The sequence below is a fragment of the Artemia sp. Qi Xiang Cuo genome, chromosome 9, assembly GCF_049724085.1.
Source record: "Artemia sp. Qi Xiang Cuo chromosome 9, ASM4972408v1, whole genome shotgun sequence".
Taxonomy (NCBI): domain Eukaryota; kingdom Metazoa; phylum Arthropoda; class Branchiopoda; order Anostraca; family Artemiidae; genus Artemia; species Artemia sp. Qi Xiang Cuo.
Genome location: NC_142802.1, coordinates 65,581,939 through 65,602,676, shown reverse-complemented (window position 1 = coordinate 65,602,676; position 20,738 = coordinate 65,581,939). Strand labels below are relative to the sequence as shown.

Here is a 20,738-nt window from a genome sequence, read left to right as displayed (position 1 = left end):
CCATCAAAACATACCATTCCCAGAAGAATTGTCCATTAGTCAGAATCCCGTGCGAATGCTGTGTCGTTTACTAGGCTATAATTTCCTCGAGGGGCGCCACTCCTCAAGTGGGAGTAGAGTTGACCGCAAGGTTCCCAGTCTTGCAGGTACCCTAAAAAGGTCGAGGCAGCCCTGTGCAGAGGCCATTGTCCATAGATTTGGATCTTACGCCCTGCCACAGTTGTCCTCCTATAGAGTATCCTCCCGCGATGGTGTTCTGCATCACCATGCAATTTAACCCATTGCTGGGAAAAGGTTTGCAACTCATGGAACTTGTGGACAAACCAGTGGGTCCTTTTGAGTGTACATTTGAGGGGCCTTCTTCCTCCTCCGCCTGTATTTATGACCCCGGGCAAGGGTGCCCCAGATTCTATTATGGACCCCCAGGGACAAGGTCCCCCTTGGTCAGTGCCTCCTATGGAGGTACCCTACATATCTGTAGAGCGTTCCCCTATCGCCCCCTGGGAACACGCTGAATGGCCTAGGGGAGGCCAGATAAATGGATCACTTTTGTTTTGCAAAGGCCATAACTCAGTGACATATTTAACCTACTACCTATAAATATACATAACTCACTGACTAGGCCTATATAAGTTATATAAAGAAATATATAACTCAGTGACATATTTAACCTACCACTTATAAATATGTGTAACTCACAGATTAGGCTTATATAAGTTATATACAGAAATATATAACTTCCATGAAAAGATTTAAAACATCCCTCCTCATTGATAAGAAGTGTGTTCTTCAAACTAAGAAAATGTTGTATATGTAAACATGATCAATAAACAGTGTAAATAGTTTAGAAAATTATGATAAATTACTTTATTTAATTCTTAAATTATATAAGAAGTAAACTACTTTGGCTGTTTCTGTTTTGATTTTGTCTCATATTTTCATTTTGAAACATTGTAACATTTTGTCACCTGTAAACAATTTGGTTCAAAATAACACGAATAAATTGTGAAATTAATAAAAATATGAATATTGATAAAAACAATAGCTATGAAGGAGGATGGTCTGTAAAAATACTGTACAGTTAATGACAGTGATGTAACTAGCTTGAAGAATGTTGCTGAACTTCTCAACAAATAATTTGCATTGATTTTTACCAGTAAATCAGATAATTCTCTTTTTCTACTATGTCCCTAAGCCAGTGCCACCTATTCAACTCTCCCGACCAGTTATCCAAAAGCAACTTGAATTGCTAGATGTGAACAAGTCTGCTTATAACTGGTATCCAATAATACTGAAGGAACTCACCAAAAAAATCCCATTGCTGACGTGTAAAATTTTCCAACTGTCACTTGTCTTGAGAAAGGTACCCATAAACTGGAAGCTGACCCATTTCACCCCCAATATTCAAGAAAGGTGACTCCACCAAAGCAGAAAACGACAGACTTATGAGTCTTCTTTCAGCAGGTGCTATAACTTCTGAGCTGATTGTGAATGCTGAAATTCTGACATATCTCCTCACCCATAAATTACTGTCCCCTCACCAGCATAGATATCAGCAAGGGAAATTGGCTGAGATCAGTGTCCTCAAGACATACAGCACCATAGTAGATCACTTGGATAAAGGAATCTCAGTGGCAAGGATGTATCCAGAGGGTGGGTGTAGGGTGTTTGAAGCCACTCCTGAAATGTTTGTCTGACTTCAAATAACTTGACAAAAATGCATATAAATAAATTTTTGATTGTCGTTTAAAGTTTGTTTGTGTATACCCCCCCCCCCCGTCCTCCAAAAGAATTCCTGGATATGGCACTATCCAGTGTGCTTGATTATATTGAACCTGGCTAACACCCCTAACAAGGTGCCTCATAATCAATTCAGATTGAAGCTTATGGCAGTAGGTACCCACATAGGTCTAATCAACAGGTTTATGAAGTTTCTGATTGGTTGGACTCAGCAGGTTTGACACTTCTCAGACAACAGTGACAAAATGTTCTACAAAGAATGTGATTTTGTAAGTCCCCCAAGGGTTAGTTTTGGGTTGTAGCATATTTCTCATACATCAGCACTATGGAAAATGGAATAGAAAACAGAATCAATTTCTATACTGAGGACTCCAAGCTGTTTAAACCTGTAAATCAGCAAAGCCTGCAGTGTGACTTTCTTAAAGTATGAACATGAGCACAAGATTGACTACTTGAGTTTGATATATGCAAGTGCACTGTCCTTCACTTTGGTAGCAACAACCCCCATCATTAGTTCAACATGTCTGATATCAATTCACTGTCAAAATCAGTACTAAAGACAAGCCCCAAAAAGAGATTTAAGAGGGCTGATAGAGAACAACTAAAGTTCCACAGCCAATGGCATCAAACAGTCTCAAGAGCAATTTCAATCCGTGGTCTCACCAAATACACCATAACCAGCCACTCCCATAGGTATGGCTATGGTCAGACCTGTTTTTGAATTTGGTGCATATCTCACCTCCTCTTTCTACAAGAATGATACTAGGGTAATTGAGAGAATTCAGGTTATAGCTAATCTTCAGTATCTCCCTTACATCAAGAGACTGAAGTGCTTGCAGTTGCAAACACATGTTTCAGATGCCACCTTGGTGATATGATGCTGGCCTGCAAGTATATTGCACAACCACATAATCCCAGTTTTACCAAACATTGAAGAGGCCACTTACATAAACTGTTGCAACATCTTATTAATACACAAATGTGGCAGCATTTCTATTCCAGGTATGTTGTCAACAGCTGGAAATATCTTCAAGCTAAAGTAGTGACTGCACAAGACTGTCTATTCCAGTCAATTAGTCACTGATGCCAACTTCGTTGTACAATTTTATTGCTTGGAGGCTGATGCCACTTGTCATGCCCAACCATCTTGCATACTTACATGGTCACTGTTACCAATTACGCTTAAATTGTATTTCTCCAGAAGACCTCTCATGGTATGTCAGTGGACCCTAACAAAGTGATGCAAATTCACCATCTAGAACTGAGCAAAAAAGATCCAGTATGACCTTAATTTTGCTCTATAGTGCAAATTAAGGTAAAAGTATTCTAATCTAGGCTACTTGTAAATAAACCATAGGCATATAGTTTACTCAGGGCATTCCAAGTTTGGAAACAAGAGGAGAATCATTCAAAGAAAAAATAAAGAATTTTTATTCAAAAACATTAAAATAAGAAGAATTAGGAATTGCCCACTCTGCATCACCTGGTGTAGAACTTGCATGCAATGCAGAAATGAAACATTACAGACTTGACAGTAATAATTGTACAATGCTCCTGGTGTACACAAGTTTTGAAAGTGACTCCTTAAGGAGACTTAGGGGCTAATATCCCTCTATATGCATGCAAACTTTGCCAAACCTCCCAAAATATACTTTTGGTATTTGGTAAAATATACCTGGTGTACACCAGTTTTGAAAGTGACTCCTTAAGGGGACTTAGGGGTTAATTTCCCTCTATATGCATGCAAACTTTGCCAAACCTCCCAAAATATACTTTTGGTATTCTATATTTTTGCCAGAAATAGCACATTATACAATTATGCTACTGTTCTATGCCAGCTTGACTTTGTCACAGTCAAATATGAATGCATTTTTTTTTTCTTTTTTTATGTAACTATCAAATAACTATAAAGATGTCCTCCCAACTTTGTCAAAATATTCATTTTATTGAATTGAGCAGCACAACAGACTATGCTGATGACAATGTTTGGTATCATGAAGGGATTAGCTAAATAAAAAACAAGAGAATGATCTTTTGATATAGTGTGCAGTGAATCTGTTTGGGGGTTGATTCTAAGTGTGCTAAAAGGATTTGAGACTAAAATTTCAGACCAGAACCATTTGATGAAAATGCCTGACTTTCTCAAGGAGATGATAGAAAAATATCCAGTTACAGAGAAATAAATTTGGTCAATATGCCGCATTACTTAAAATATGTAATTTTTCATCAAGTCATCAAACATATAAATTTGTCCTTTCTCACAAAATGCAATCGGTTGGTAATCTTAGGTGGAGTGTTTCTATTTTTTTTTTATGTATGTATGAGCCATCTAATTTAGGCTATTTCAATAATTTAGGGCCCTTTTCCCCAGAACAGCATTTACCCATTTCACAGAAGAAAAAAAAATAGAAGAGTAAAATTGTGCGCAACTATCCTTTTTGTCACTTATCTTTGGCCTCCCTCACTAATGAGGAATGCAATGTCCTTGAGGTCAGATCAATTTGAAATCTGAAGATTTAGTTGTTCATTTGATTTTTTGGGTTATGGATATCCCTAACAGCAGTGACTGGAGGAAAACTCAGAAAATGTAAAGTTAGACCAGGTATCATTGTTAGGAATGAGCAAATAAAATAAAGCAATTGTTTTTATAAAAGGGAAGGGAGAAAGCCCTATCAATAAGTGTTTTTAAGGAAGCTAAAGTAAACTGAAGGTTGGAAACGAATGGATTAGGGTACAAGGCTCTGCATTAATATATGTGTTTGTATTACACAATATGATATTGGCATATTCTCAGTGTATAATGGATGAGTGGGGAAAGTTCAGCACCAAGCCACCAAGCTTATGTCTTAGAGATGTAGCATCCTACATCTCTAAAACTCACAATGCTGGTATACAGAAGGATAAAGGGGAAATGTCTTTATGATTTGCAGGTCGCTTCAATGCGCAAGTCTATGTTCAGTCTTCTCTCCATCCCTCTCTAGTGCCACTAGGTGACATAGCCAGAAACTGTAGGTCCCCAGAAGTCACCAATGTGTGTGTGTGTCAGTACTTCTATGCAGTTTGCTCCATGCCATAGTGGAATGGTCTCTTAGTCGCCACTGTTCAATTCAAAACAGTTAAATCATAAAAGAAGGCAATTGTTTGTGACTGGATGAATTTGGAATGGAAGCTGACCCAAGATGTTGCCAAACCTTGATTAAGTTAACACCCTATATGATTCTCTACTGGAGACCCAATGTCACCCTATCTTACTGGCCAGTGCAATTTAAAGTAAGGTAATTTAAGGTAATGTGTGCACTTCTGAATAGCAGGTATATTTCAGTGTGGATTCCAGACAGTTAGACCTATTGTGATAGGGGCCAGACAATTGAAACAACAGCAAGGTCAACTTTGAAAAGTGACTTGTGTGAAAGGTTTTGTAACCTATTCTGAGTCTGTCTTTCTTCATATGAGCTTTGCCAAGAGAGTCGGCAAACTAACTTTATTTAGCTGGATGGGTTGTTGTGCTTTGTAGACAGGATATTGGGACAATTAGCAATATCTGACAGATTAGTATCTTTTGATTATCCTCTAAGGAGCTCAAATAGCTTTCTTGTCAAAACCATTACTGAAGAACCATTAAAAAGCACTTATGGGATTCAGAAAAATTATTTACAGCAATTTTATCATGCTGTTGACTTTATTTGTCATTTGTTTGTGTTTTGAGGGATCACTTAATCTGTTTGGAATCTTGAATGCAGAGGCTGTCGTATATTTATCTTGGACAGATGCTTTTGGGGGCAACAGTGGAGGAAAGTTTCCCAGAGAAGAGAGTCAAAAATTTTATAGGCTATATTCAAAATTCACTAGTGTAGTGTTCCCTGTCTTGAGAATGAAACAGTATAGAAAATAAATTATTAGTTTGTTACATTCATGAGCTATCTTTTTATTGAATTCTGAGATTTGTTTTAGTACACTGTTCTATGGTGCCTTCTACAGGGAAAACTATGGTAACAATAGAGTAGTACCGTTTGATTCTGTAATCAAGACTACCTCCAAATGTAATGGTTGCTAATATCACAATTGTTTCTCTTCCCCTAATGGAGCAAGATATAGCCCTAAATTGTACATTTCTCCAATTTTTTTTTTATTATTTGAATCAATACATATGTCCATCAATAGCTATTTGTATTCTTCAACTTGTCTATAGTATCACATAAATATGAAATAATGAGAGCAGCTCAATGAATATAGTATTTAAATATGTTTAATGAACCTGGAGAAAAAAGGAAGATCTGATTTATAGAAATTTTTTTACATATTATAAAGTATGAGTTTGAAATACACTGTATGCATTCAAGCTGCCAAAAGGATGTATGAAAAATTTCTCAAGAATACCTCTGAGTATAAAGTTGAAACTTTCAGTTTGTGGTATATGGGATGATGAGCCAACCAAATATATTTACTATTCAAGGCTAAGAGTATTCAAGAGGCATTTTTAGATAATGTTGAATAGTGTGTTATTTTAAATTGAAACACACTGTTTGCATGCAGGCTGTTAAATGACTGTATGAGCTGTATATGAAGAATAGCTTAGATTAATTGGGTTGGAACTTTTAGACGATGGTTAGAGGTATGTTCAATTTATAAAAATGCACTATTGGCATACTACTGCTATTAGTAATAGTAGTACTACTACTGCTGTTAAAGCTAATATATGTAAAATTTGCAACCAAGGACTGGGGTTGTAAATGTGGTCTGGATTTATTCTAAGAGAATATTTAGGAATGCTCTGCAGGAGCATCTAGTGGTGGTCAAGTCTGTTACAGCTGAGAAAGATGTAAATGAAACCATGAGGGCCTTGATAGCATCCCAGAGCCTGAGTGGCTTGCCCATTTCAAAAGTCAGTTTGTAAAAGCCAATAGCAGTGTAGAAAGCTCTTTTGATAGGGAGATGGCGTTGTTGCTTGATTCTATTCAAAAACCAAATTCTATTGTGATAACACCGTCCGCCCCATTCTGAAAAAGAATAAACCAAAATCATCATGTTCGTCATATAGGCTAGTGACTGTCGAGCGTTTTCACAAAGCTATTTGAGCTTCTGATTGTTGACCACTGAAGAGAAAAGTATATTATGCCCCCATTCTAGTTTGGGTTCCAGTCAGGTTTAGGTTGCTTCTATGCCCTTAGAAGTCTCTGTAATATACTCAGAGATACAGAAGTTTCTGGGAGCACACTGGTTCTCTGAGCATACGAATGCTTTTGGTTCCCTTATCCACTCGCATGCCATGTTGGAGTTGCATAGACGTGGTGTTAGTCTTGATGTAATTTACCTATTGTATTATATGTATATGCATCTAAAAGTTCGTTTGAAGTTGGGAAATGTACTTTTGGATAGCGAGCTCCCTGTATCCGTTGGAATAAAGCAAGGAGCGTTCACATCACCGGTTATCTACAACAACCCGTCTCTTTTTGTGCAGATTGGCCTACCTATTAGTCGCATATCAAAAGGAATGGACAGATCAGTGCTTTGTTATGCAGACGATCTGTTAAATCTGCGCTGGTCAATAGCTAGTCTTCAACTGCGTTTTGATAACCTATCTGATAGCTATCTATGAATAGGACTGAGTATTAATGCTGTGAAGTCCCAAGTCCTCTTCTTTAATTTTCACAGTAGTTATGTGCCCGACAGTGTCCGTCTAGGTGATAGTTAGGTGGCACCCACCACTATACTAACATATTTAGGTCTCACAATTTGATCTTCGATTCAAAATATGCGAAATCTTTTGCTTCAGAAGACTGAACGCAAACGTAGAATTGCTCATGCTAGTGTGGTTGCATTGCAACTTAATCTGGAACGGAAAGCCCTTTCTCAAATATATAATACTGTGGCTCTCCTGCATATTTTATATTTGACCCTATTTGGGACATATATACCAAATCAATTGACGTATAGCCAATCTATACGTCTATAAGCCAATCTGGAATCAATTTAAATATCTTTTCGTGGATGAAGACGGATAGGAATAATTTTTCACTAGTCGCGAAAACAACTGGAAACACTTTCTGCTTTTTTGGAAATCGATTCCAGACAGATCGTGGAACGTGAAGTTGGAAACTACTTTCTGGCGTAATTTTCAAACAGACTGACGTAATTGGAATTAAATAAAGTAATTGGAAAGAAGCCAATTTTGTATTACCCATCACTCTTAATGCTTACATCCATTCTCAAAGTATTCAAATTACGCTAAAACAGACGTATTCCACTAGGTTATACTCGGATTCCATCAGTTTTCAAGCTCCAGTGCTTTACACTTTCTCGTTTTCACTTTCAAACAGTTTTCAAGACGTGCAAAAACTGCTGCAATCCCGGGAAAGTGTTTCCAGAAATCTCGCGATAACCCCCCTAAGGTTTGACGAATATGTTTTTTTATATGTACAACATTCCAGACCACCTTGAAATGAAGCTTCCTGAGAATATGAAAACGTAATAACTTTTTCCTGTTGTTACTGATTTCAAATGTTAGTGCCTTCCAATCAAGCAAGATAACACAGGATTAAAATGAAAATTTTTCATTGTAGATACCTGTAAATTTTCCCACGTATTGGACTAATTTGTGATCACTAGTTTTGGGATAAAAATCATGATGTTAGCCAAGCTCCTTCGTTGTTGACTGACAACCAAAAATTTATATACACAATAATTTCTAGCTCTACATCTAGCTTTCCGACTTTTTTTCAGTTCTTTCCCCTTTTTCATATTGTCCTTAATTTTTTCATTATTTATCAGTGATTATACATAATTTTCACAAGAAAAAAATTAGGTGTTTAAAGTCTATATCTATAGTCATCATAGGATCTTTAAAACATAATATGAAGAACAGTGGTGAGATTAGAAACTTGAAAAAAACCCTACCAGGTTGTAATCAATAAAATGGTACTTTAGTGGCTGTTTGCTGGCTCTAGAATAAAATAAAAATTTGGGAAATTTTCTTTTTGAACGTAGGCCTTAGGAAGATAGCTCCAAGGATTTAAGGTTTAAGTAAAATTTGAATTTTTGTTCAAGTTTTTGCCCCTTTTTTTTCAATATAGTCGGGGACCTTATGAGTAGAAAAGGAGTTAACACATAAGGTTTTAACCTTGCGCATCCACTTCGTGTCGTTAAACTTTGCACCAGGAAGGGGTGTTTAAGCTTTCTTGAACGCAAAGTTTGGGCCTGAAATATAATTCTGAAATCTATATTACGAACAGAGTGAATTCCGACCTAAATCATGAAATGTGTGTTGTAGAGCGGGGGGGGGACTGGGTACTTGAAACCCTTTTTCTGGGCCTTGGTTTGTACTATAGAACTATTTGTGAGACTTTGTTCAGTCTAGCATAATGGCTTAGAGTTACTAAAAGGCATGTAAACACCAATTTTAAAATTATCTATTTTGTGTAATCTATCTATCTGGGACAATTCTATCATCTAGGGTCATTCAAACAAATATTTAGGGTAATTCAGTTAAATAATACAGGGTAATGATAGGTGACACTGTTTTTTTTTGTCAGAGAGAAAATTGAATTTTTTCTCTAATTAGTTTACTCTAGACAAAATCTTTGGTTATAATAGGAAAATCATGAAAATGCTATTATTTGGTGAGGGGCCTTCCCCTCTACAAAACGCTTCTGTCCAGTTTATAACTTTTATTCTTTGTTTAGTTTTTTTTATTCAGTTTTCAAGAATTCGTAGCTGTCATTCGTAGCTATAATGTTGGCTATATTTAAACCTTTGTGATCAATTTTAATTTTATATATCTGGTTAATTTCTAGGTACTAAGAAGATGGATAAAGTGTATGAGGCAGATAAACATAATTTTGTGTCAGAACCATTACAAGCTGGCGAAGTTCTGCAGTCTCTTCATAACTTTCTCCGTGGCCCTGCAGATTTTGTCTCGCAGTGTGTCAAAGTCAAAGCAGATGGCAATGATAAACTAATCTTTAATCTTGAATCAATAGCTAATTTCTTTGGAATAGATCCAAATGACGTATCACAGGCAGTCCGAAGAACCAAGTGAGTATTTGATTTAGTTTTTGTTTTTAGTTACAGAGAGTTTGACTAGAACTATTTATTTGGAATTTATGGAGCTAGGTTATCAATAAGAGTCTAAATCCTGCGCAGACAATGTCAAGCATATTGTCTCCAACTCATTATATATTCATGTCTACAAATATTTTGCTACTACGGGGAAAAGACAACCCATAATTTAGGTGCTATTGAGTTTGAGGTCCTTATAATCAGTGTTAGGAGAAATCCTCCCTAGCCCAGTTAAAACAAACGAATGGAGAAGTGGTATCTTGGCTCGTAGTTTGTGGGCCAATTGAAAGTCCGCAAACTTAAAAGGAGACGCATTGCAGTCAATATTTAGTGAATCTATGATGCCATTGTCGTGCCAGATAATGGCAAATAGAATGGTGTCAGCTCTAAAATAATTGAATACTGACTCAAGAAAAATAATAATAATTACACCCGAACGAGGCACTTAAGTTGAATTCTGATTAGATTAAGTTAATCTAGCTGAGCTTTTGATTTCGATACCTAGGAGTTTTTATAAGATCTTACGAAATATTCATCTTGTTTTGATCTTACGTAATATCCTTTTAGTCAGCTAGATTCTACATACCAGCTTCAAGCCCTGATTTAAAGCACCAAATAGCTTTTCTTTCAAAACACTGCAAATGCGGTGTGCCTGCTAAAAATTGCATTGAAAACAAAAAAAATTGCTATCAGTTGCTACCAGTTTCCTATTTTTACCGAGAGGGTGAATTGTAAACCAATACACAACAGGAGGTTTTTAGTGAATGTTTATAGAAGGTTTACAAAAAGTTTCATAAATAGCCCGTTGTTATAGAACTGTTAAGTAGCTATTTAAATACTTTTAGTGATTCCCCCAATCTTTATTTGTGAGTAATAATTATGTATGTATTTATGTATTTTTTCTCCAAAACGGCTCGATATTTTTTCGGTAAAAGTGGTATCTTGGAATATCTCGCATAAAATAAAACCGATCTAGATAGGTCAGAAATCAAAGAAAAATCATTAAGAGCCTGAATTTTTTTTGCAAATAACGTCATGTACTACGTTAGTACATCATATAAGCATTTCTTACGACATCATATATGGCATCATATAAGCATTTTCTTATATGATGTCATGCATAGCGTAAATAAGATTGTTGAGTTTCCTACGCAACAGCTATTTCTATTTAATATAATGTCTGTTGGAAGGCCCAGAAAAATGAAAATTTGCAGTTGCAAAGTAACTATAAATGATGATTCTTTGGAACCAACACCTGAACTAACGTGTCAAAAATGAAAATGAAGAGCAAAGACACAGCCGGTTGGAACATATGCGAAAACGACAATTAGAGTATTTTAAAAATGATAATGAAAAGCAATGAAACATGTAGTTAGAAGACAAGTGACCACTAAAAAGTGAGGGAGTCAAAAATTAAAATGAAGAGCTGCTAGTCAATAAAAACCAACCTGGACAGCGAGAATCAAAACGTATCATTATTGAAAATGATAGTGACGATGATTGGGTTTGGGATTTTGACATGGTTGAGATTATCAATGCCTACCATATCTTTGTTAAAAAACAAAGGTTTGGCGATAGGTATTTCATATGACGAAAGATAAGCTGAGGTGTAACGAAGCAAACAAATGTCTGTTGAAAGGCCCAGAAAACGAAAATTTGCAGTTGCAGTTACTATAAATGATGATTCTTTGGAACCAACACCTGAACTAACGCGTCAAAAATGAAAATGAAGAGCAAAGACATAGGCGGTTAGAACATATGCGAAAACGACAATTAGAGCGTGTTAAAAATCAAAATGAAGAGCAAAGACACCCGCAGTTAGAAGACATACGACAACGAACAAGTGAGGGAGTCAAAAATGAAAATGAAGAACAGCGAGCCAATGAAAATCAACCTGGACAGCGAGAATCAAAACGTATCATAATTGAAAATTATAGCAATGATGATTAGGTTTGGGATTTTGACATGGATAAGATCATCAATGCCTAATATACCTTTGTTAAAATAACAAAGGTTCGACAATATGGATTTCATAATGACGAAACATAAGCCGAGGTGTAACGAAGCAAAGAAATTGATAATGATAGCAATGATGATTGAGTTTTGGATTTATACATGGATAAGGCCATCAATACCTACCATACCTTTGAAAATCAAAAGTACGAAATGGATAAATTGTTGGAAGAAAAAGAAGTGTTTGTCCCACCACCTGAACAATTAAAAGAAACAAAGGTTTGGTGATATGTCTTTCATAATGAAAAAAGACAAGCCAAGGCGAATGAAGAAGTTTTTGTCCCACCACCTGAACAATTAAATGAAACAAAGGTTCGGCGATATGTCTTTCATAATGACAAAAGACAAGCCAAGGCAAAAGAAGACGTTTTTTGTCCCACCACCTGAACAATTAAAAGAAATAAAGGTGGTCGTGAATGTCTTCCATAACTTGTAAAATCGAAAACCTTGAATAGATAAATCGTTGGAAGAAAAAGAAGTTTTGTTCCCACTACCTGAACAATTGAAAGAAACAAAGGTATGGCGATATGTCTTTCATAATGACAAAAGACAAGCCGAGGCAAAATTTAAAGGTCCAATAAAAAAAAATCATTATACAAAGGCACCACTTTTAGTTTAAGGTCCATTTGGACGTCATGACATCAAGAAAAGGCTCATTACGAGCTGAATGATTTAAAATCGTGCTTTTAAAGACAGTTTCAAAGAGAGCCTAAGATAGAATGGAAATTTTCTCCACAGAGAAATATAGAAAAAAAAACAAAAAAAAAACAAAAAAAAACAGAGGATTTCTGGATTTTGAGAATTTTTTCGTTTTTGCGGAGAATTAAAAAGCCAATTTGTTGTTATGAATTATTTTACAGTCGCGTTTTGTGTCCTTATGAACATTTTCCTCCTCGTTGTATTTACCAATATTGATTTTTTTTATTCTAGCCTAAGGATCTATGGGTCGAAGGAGGTTGATACATCTTTCCTTCCCTTGTCAATTCCAAGTAAGTATTGAGACATTATAATTCCTTTAAAACCTACTAAAACTTTTAATGTTAGTTCCTGAATAGCAAAAAAGTAGAAGTTGAAAAGGGACAAATCCTTTTATTAGACAGTGAAGACAGTTACTTAATCTCTGGATATTTCAATCGCATATGCAGTGATCACACACGCATTAAATTAAATTAAACGCGGTGTAAATTAAAACGGGGCCGTTTTCTTTACTCCTTTCGTGGTTTTCTTGGATGCCTCCTCTTTGTTACTCTCGTAATCTACGAGTTGGCCCTCTACGATGAGTTGCTGATCTTGTGACCCGTAGCAGAATATCCGATAGTTCGTTGAACCCGTTGTAGTCTTTACCATCTCAATAATCCTCACTGGCCAGAGGGGGTGCCCTACAAATCAGCAGATAAATTAAAGTATTACAATTAAAACAACGATATTTACACAGAAGAAAATATTTTACTTCCGGGTCATAAAATGTTTCAGGTTCATGGACTAGATTTGTTTAAGGTTAAACTCCCTAAATCCATTGTAATGTTAATTTTCCTATGCTATGAAAAGAGATCTAGCTCTCTGACCCGGCATGTCAGCAAAGCAAATTTTTGCACAGGGGATCTTTGAAAAAGGATCTAAAATTTGGCCGTTTTGTTTTTTCTGATTTAATTCCCAGGAAATAGAAAAAAAAATCTAAAGTGAAACTTGGTAGCTTTTTTTGAAAAAGATCTGGATCTTAAAAAAAGGAAAATTTGAAAAAATTGAAAGTACCATAAATTAAAAAAATCTTTTAAAATTAATTTGCCCATTTGAAAATTCTATTTTTTTTAAATTTATTCCTCCACGATTGTTTTTACGTTTTCACAATTTAGACTCTTGTAGGGCTTGTATAAAAGCGACGAAGTCGAAATTGACTTCAAGTTGTAGCTCTTTTTTTATTTAGTATATTCCAAGCTTTTCAGCTTTTTATTCCGAGTCGTTAATTTTATATCTATTTATGAAACAAATTAAATTTTTACTTTATTTTTCCTGTTCTACATAACCCAAGGCTAAGATGAGTCAGAAACATTTTTAATTCGAGTTTGACTGCTGAGAGAATCGCATGTGAATGACTAGGAGAAAAAAGATCAACAAAGGATGGCTTAATCTAAAACATGTGCGGTAAGTACATAAATTATACGTAATTTATTGTATAAATTACGTTGTATAAAATACGTAGTTTACTGTATAAATTAAATATGCTCTGGGAGCATATTTCCAATTTGTAGTTTTCACTATTTTGCTAATAAAGCATTCAATTTTCATCATGTTTTTTTTCATTAGGTTAAATAGGTTTGTTTAGGTTATGCATTTAATATATGCTATTGTTTACCCCCCCCCCCCACGCTAATGTCCTAATATGTAGGCCCAATTTGTTTCTAAAATATTCCAGTTTCAACATGAATATGAGTTATTTCATTACCATTTACAAAAATTTCTTTCTTAAGTTTGTTGTATAAAATGTAAAGGTACCAAAAATGGTGTTATTTGACTTACTTTTTCCTTGCCAACTCAATTTTACATGTTGAGGTGTTCTGGAGACATTTTCTGGAGAAATTTTCACCTGGCTTGGAACTGTCTGGAATATTTTTCCATTGGAGGGGGGAATATCCGTGAGAAAAATTCTTCATGTTGAAATTATCCATGGAAGCATTTTTCAACTGGAACGGGAGGATTCTTTTTTGGTTAAATTAAGAATTTTGTATCGTATTTGATCATTAGCGGCCTTATACCTCATAATCTGGGGGGGGGGGGCAAGGTATGCCACAGGAGTATACAAATATAAAATACAAGCGCTGCCCCCTCCCTGCCCCGACCTATAACCGCCAATGTATTGGATTAAGCTAATGAGGGTACTCATTTATTAAATTAAACAAAAAATCTTAGGGGAGAAGATAGGAGTAAGGAGTACTCATTTTGCAATGAACAGCCTGCAATGGAAGGAACTAACCAAAACCTGATTCAATGTTAAATTAGGCTTATATGGGTGGTATGCAACGTGTAATGTATGGGTAGCAATGTATATAAATTACAAAATGACACAATCATTCTCCTAAACATAATCATACTTGAAACGGTTGAAGAGGGAAAACAGTAACCGCGGTGTGTGGGGGAGGGATAATGGACCTTAAAAATAGAGCGACTTGGCCCAATAGTAATCGAAGCTCTAAAAAGCAGAATTTTTATAACAATAGACCCATAAAAAAGTCAATTTTTATGCTAATTCCATATATAAAAGACTCGTTAAGTTCCATATTATTTGTTTTTCAAATTTTTCCTGAATTTTTTTTTGGTTTTTATCCGAAGGTTCAAGTGCAATTTTAATTGAGGGCTCACCTACCAGGTGGCAGGAGGACCAGTGATTCAGTCTGCCTCTGGACAAGAGTGAACTATATTTACAATTCAGCTGGCCTAGATAAACAAAATGAATACTTTCATTTCTTTTCAAGAGGAAAATGGTTATCTTCTAGTTATTTTTCTTATTTTTGCCTCTGATAGGTTTTGTTTTGGAAGTGGTTGCAAATATGCTCTTCTATACTACTGTGTTATGTTAGAGACTTTTTTTGAATTTTTTTTATCGGAATTCATCTTCAGAGTGCCTGATCCTAGTCACAAAAGTAAAGAATAATGTATGGCATTATCCATGATATAATCAAATAAAATTTGACAAGAACGAAATTGACAACTCTGATTCGAAACAACAAGAGCTTAAGAGCTCAGTTAATTTTTCAGCCCCCCTTTCCCTCTTTTACACATAAATAATTCTTGATAATTACATTGTTGTAAATACATTTTGTGTGCTAAAAAGTTTAGCATGAGTGCAACTCCTTTAAATATGGTTTTCTGGAAAACAGTATAATTAATTTCTTTTAAAATTGCTTCTTCTCTCACTGCCTGCTTCGATTACTAACTTCCTTTTCGTCTTTCAGGTACTACCTTCCAAGGGAAACTTCTATTGCTAATGATTATGCAGATGATACGAGGGACTTAGTATCAGCAGGACTAGCTCTCATTGAGAAACAGAAGAAAATTCTGGAGGGTCTTGATTTAGGGAACATTCAGAATCTCAGCTGCATAGTGAACCTTCTATTTTTCGTCCAAGAGCTCGCAGAATTTTTACTGAACAAATTTCAATGTAGAGAAGAAAGTCCCGAAATCCGCATCGTTCGTGTATATAATGTTGGCTTAAAAATCACACTAGTGACAGAATGTATTGCCTGTAGGTGGAAGAAACTAGTGAAAAATGAACCTGACCCACCCGTGATAAAGATCAAAGATTATCCAACATCTTTTTCCAAAGAAAATCCGAAAGAATTGATTGAATATTACATAGACGTGCATGGAGACCTCAATTTTAAGGCTACGTGGGGTCTCATGGGCTCAAGGGGAGACCAGGCAACATTTTGTGATTTTCTAAGTGTGCTGGGTGTGTAAGGCATGTCACAATTCATTTTTGAAAACTGAACTTTCTGTAGGGAAAGTATGATTGGATACTTTGACAGATGTTTTACTGGAGAATGGAAAAGAGTCCCTACAGCGTGCAATTCACGAAGATCGATATGTCGATGATACATACTGGACCAAAGTGGTTTGTGATGGTGGGTGGAACAAATGGAGTAGGGGGCATGATTATACAGCTAAGGGTTGTGTGGCTGTAATCATTGACGCTTACACAAAAAAATTGCTGTACGTGGGCATAAAAAATAAATATTGCTATGTTTGTTTTCGGGTGAAAAAAGAGGTAAAAACTCCTCTACAACATGTGTGTTTTATGAATTATGATGGCCCGTCAAAAAGTATGGAGACGGATATTCTCATTGAAGGTTTTAGAGTGAGCGATGAAATGCATGGACTGCAGTACCGTCGTGTTATTGTAGATGGAGACTCGAGTGTTTTATACAAATTGAAACAGAACATCTCATACGGTCCTCTAATTGAAAAAGAAGAGTGTGTAAACCATGTTACGAAAAACTACACTTCGTATCTATATAATCTAGTGAAAATGAAGAAAGGTGCACATGCGAAATTAAAACGAGAGATTATACAAAGACTCACAAAATACCTTCGTGGGAAAATAAAAAAAATGCAAAAGAGGATTGTAGAACCGTTACTTTTAAAAAATCTATACAGAAAGGCCTCGATAGTGTCTTTATAAATCATGTAAAGTACGGATATACTTACCTCCAAAAGTTAAATGCCCAGTAGTTGTATAGAGGATCGTTGGTGGAACTTACCAGCACAGGTTCTCCAGGACGTGAGACATGGGATTGAGAACGTGTGCAAGAAAGCAAATTTCCTCCTTACCGACGTGACAACGAACCTTGCCGAAAATTACATGTCAGTAGCTGCCAAGTTTTGCGGAGGCAAGCAAATTAGTAGGTCAAAGCGAGGGTCGTATCATGCCCGAATTGGTGGTGCAAGCTTGTCCTACGCACTTGGTCAAAAGCGACATGCTTATGCATGGAAAAAACATTTAATCACAGTCCAACAAATATAATGAAGAAATTCTGTAGTAAAACCCCAAACCACCGAGCTAAATCCAAGCGAAATCTGATACGGTATTATAGTAATAATGGAGGTAGATTCCGGGCCAAAAGAAAATGCAATCAACAACTCTCTCTCTGGGTAACTATGACTATTGACTAAGCTGCACTATGCCTGATATAAAAGAAGAGGAACTAAAAATAGCTATGGTTACATTTGAGGAGTCCTATCTAAAGAGCAGTGACACCGCTTTGAAAGAACTTTACAAGAGAACAAAAGGCCAATCTTCCAATGAAAACTGAATACATGAAAGAAGTAATAGAATAACCAGCACGTACTTTCACAGAATAGCTACACGCAAACAATCAACTAAAACTGCACCGATTGTGAAAGATATTAGAAGTGGTGGTTGTGGTTACCGCTCAACTGCTATGCTGAAAGGTAGTCGGTTAGAACCTGTTGCTTTAAGAGCATGTGAAGAAAAAATTGGCGCGGAAATTACGAGGATATTGGTATTTTGGTTCACTCGACACACCAGTTTCTTGGTACTTCATTAGACGGGATTTTGCCAGATGGGACACCAATAGAGGTTAAGACTGTCCACAATATTCCAGAAAACAAAACTATAACTGATGCAGCTCGTACGAAAGGCCTTGTCAAAGACTTCTTTCTGCCGAGTATCGGCTTAGATATTAAGCTCAAAGCCACTCACAAGTATTATAGCCAAATTCAAGGACATTTTGAAATTTCAAATCAAGAAAAATGTTGCCTACTTGTCTATAATAACGAGAAGGATTGGGAAGTCCTTACAATTGAACGCAATAGAGAGCATTGGGCCCGAGTATTCCCAAGCCTTTTAAGCTTCTGGCAGGAAAGTCTTTTACCAGAAATAGTTGATTCGCGCCTTCTCAGGAATCTAGAGCCCAGAGAACCAATATCTATTGGAACAGCTAAGAAAACGTTGGGCAGATTTTGCGGTAAGAGGCAGATTTTGAACCCAAATAACACAAACCACAAAAAACAGAGAAAAGAAGAATTAGCAGCTGAAGAATTTTTACTAATTATTTGGTCTGACTCTGAACCTGAGCCATAGTTTTTGCTTGTATTTCTATATTTATTTTTATTACAATTTAATGGGTGATGAACATATAAATCATTTATCAGTTTATTTAATGTTGTTTTGAGTAATATTTGATGAAAAGAAAAAAATCTTTGATAAAAATTCAAGGCATATGAGATTTATGGTTCATGTTTGATTTGTTATGGTAAATACATAACCACAAGACGCTCTGGCTTTTGATGGGCTGAGATGACAGGCAGTCAAGGTCTGATTTGTGATAAAACATGACTTTTCATTTTAATGCTTGGACCTTATGGGTTCCTTCTTTTATATTTCATTTATTTGATCATATCAATTTATGTTCATATTAAGTTGGACTTTTTATATGACTTTATTTCGGGTAATTTCAGGTTATATTAAGGCTCTTTACTTTTCTTTGGATAGCTTATTGGAAAATGTATTGTTTTTTTAGTCGCATTTATTGAAAGAGTTTCATTAAAGGTTAATCGTCGAAGTGCTTGTAGAGTTTTCCACTGCTGGATTGTCATTTTTTTACCAAAAATAATTGAATGCAACAAAGATTTTCAGAATTAAAAAATTTAAACATTTTGTTAAAATATTAGATAATCCATAGTTTTTTGCAATAACTTTTTACTAATATTTTTTGCACGGGGAGGATCGGGAGGCTTTTAATTATCTGGATTCAATATTATATTTTCAGTCTGGCACTGAAGCCGTTTCGACCCTTGGCTAGTAGAAGGCAGAAAAGGCAGGCGGTCAATGTTTTATTTGTGATAAGACCTAACTTTTCATTTTAATGCTTGGACCTTATGGGTTCCGTCTATTCATCCAAAGTAGCATCTCTTATATTTATTTTTGATTTAATTATTCATTTAATTGTTTTTGTTTTATATTTCATTTATTCGATCATAGGAATTTGTGTTCATATTAAGTTTGACTTTTTATACGAATTTATTTCGGGTCATTTCAGGATATATTATGGCTCTTTACTTTTCGCTGAAAAGCTTTTTGGAAAATGTGTTTTTTCCAAGTTTTGATATAATTATTAATTTCGATTGATATTCGTTTTATGTTCCATTTATTGTATAATAGCAATTTGTGTTAATATTAAGTTTGACTTTTTATATAATTTTATTTCGGGTCGTTTCATGTTATAGTATGGGTCTTTGATTTTCGTTGAAAAAATTATTGGTACAGGTTTTTTTTTTACTTAGCCTAGTATTCGCATTAATTGAAAGAGTTTCATTGAGGGTGAATTGTCGAAGTGCTGGTAGAGTTTTCCACTGCTGGGTTTGTCAGTTGTTTTTCGTTTTTTTTTAATCGAAATTTAATGGAATGCAACATAGATTTATAAAATTATCAAAGTTTAAACATTATGTCAAAACTTTATATCATCCGTAGTTTTGTGTAATACTTGTTCACTAATATTTTTTGTACGGGGTGGATGAGGATGAGGATTTATAATTGTATGGATTGAGTATTTTAATTTTAAGTATAGCACTGAGGCCGTTTCGACCCTTAGCTAGTAGAAGCCCTTGAATATACTTTTATCTTTTTCTACTATTTATCAAAAGAATTGTTTCTTTTGAAAGAAAGAATTCTAGCGGACAGTAAAGTATGAGATTTTGTAACTATTTTCACTGTCCAATAAAAGGATTTATCCCTATCAAACTTTTGCTTGTTGGTCATAGAAAAGTAGTGTAGTCATCCAAAATACCTACGTCGTATGTTGAACCTTATCGAACCATCGGAGAACCTTAGCGACCAATTCAACCGGGATCCAAGCAACCTATTCAACCGGGATCCAAGCATCCTATTCAATTGGGCCCCTAGTGAGCAATTCCAACGTCCCCCTAACCTATCCACCGGAGGAACATATTAACCAATGCAATTGGGACCCAATTCAGCGTCCAGTTCCAACTCAGCGACCCAATTCAGTGTCCAATAACCAATTCAGCATCCAATTCAATCTGGCCCCCCAACCTAACCACCCGATGACCCTTGCAAGTATTTCCAATGAGGCTCCCTTCGCCTCTAACCTAACCACCGCAGGACTCTAGCAACTAATTCAACCGGGACCTATGCATCCAATTCAACTGGTACCCCCTAGCGAGCAATTCCAATGGAGGGCCCTAACCTAACCACCGGAGGACCGTAGCAGCCAATTCAACGGGCATCCAAGCATCCAATTTAATCGGGTTCCCTAGCAAATATTTTAACGAGCTCCCCGCCTAACCTAACCACCAGAGGACCCTAGCAACCAATTCAACCGGGACCCTGGTGTCCAAATCAAACGGGGGCTCCTTAGCGAGCAATTTTATTGGAGGGGCCTAACCTAACCATC

The 20,738-nt window shown here is 35.9% G+C and overlaps 1 protein-coding gene across 1 annotated transcript in view; it reads left to right on the top strand.

Annotated features, from left to right (window-relative positions):
• Pbp49 (proximal sequence element A Pbp49) overlaps nt 1–20,738 on the top strand; it is a 204,723-nt gene that overhangs the window by 44,920 nt on the left and 139,065 nt on the right. The window contains exons 2-3 of the mRNA XM_089094144.1: nt 9,531–9,771; nt 12,739–12,797. Coding sequence (XP_088950270.1) covers nt 9,542–9,771; nt 12,739–12,797 — 289 coding nt within the window. The 5' untranslated portion in view covers nt 9,531–9,541. The remainder of the gene's footprint in view (nt 1–9,530; nt 9,772–12,738; nt 12,798–20,738) is intronic.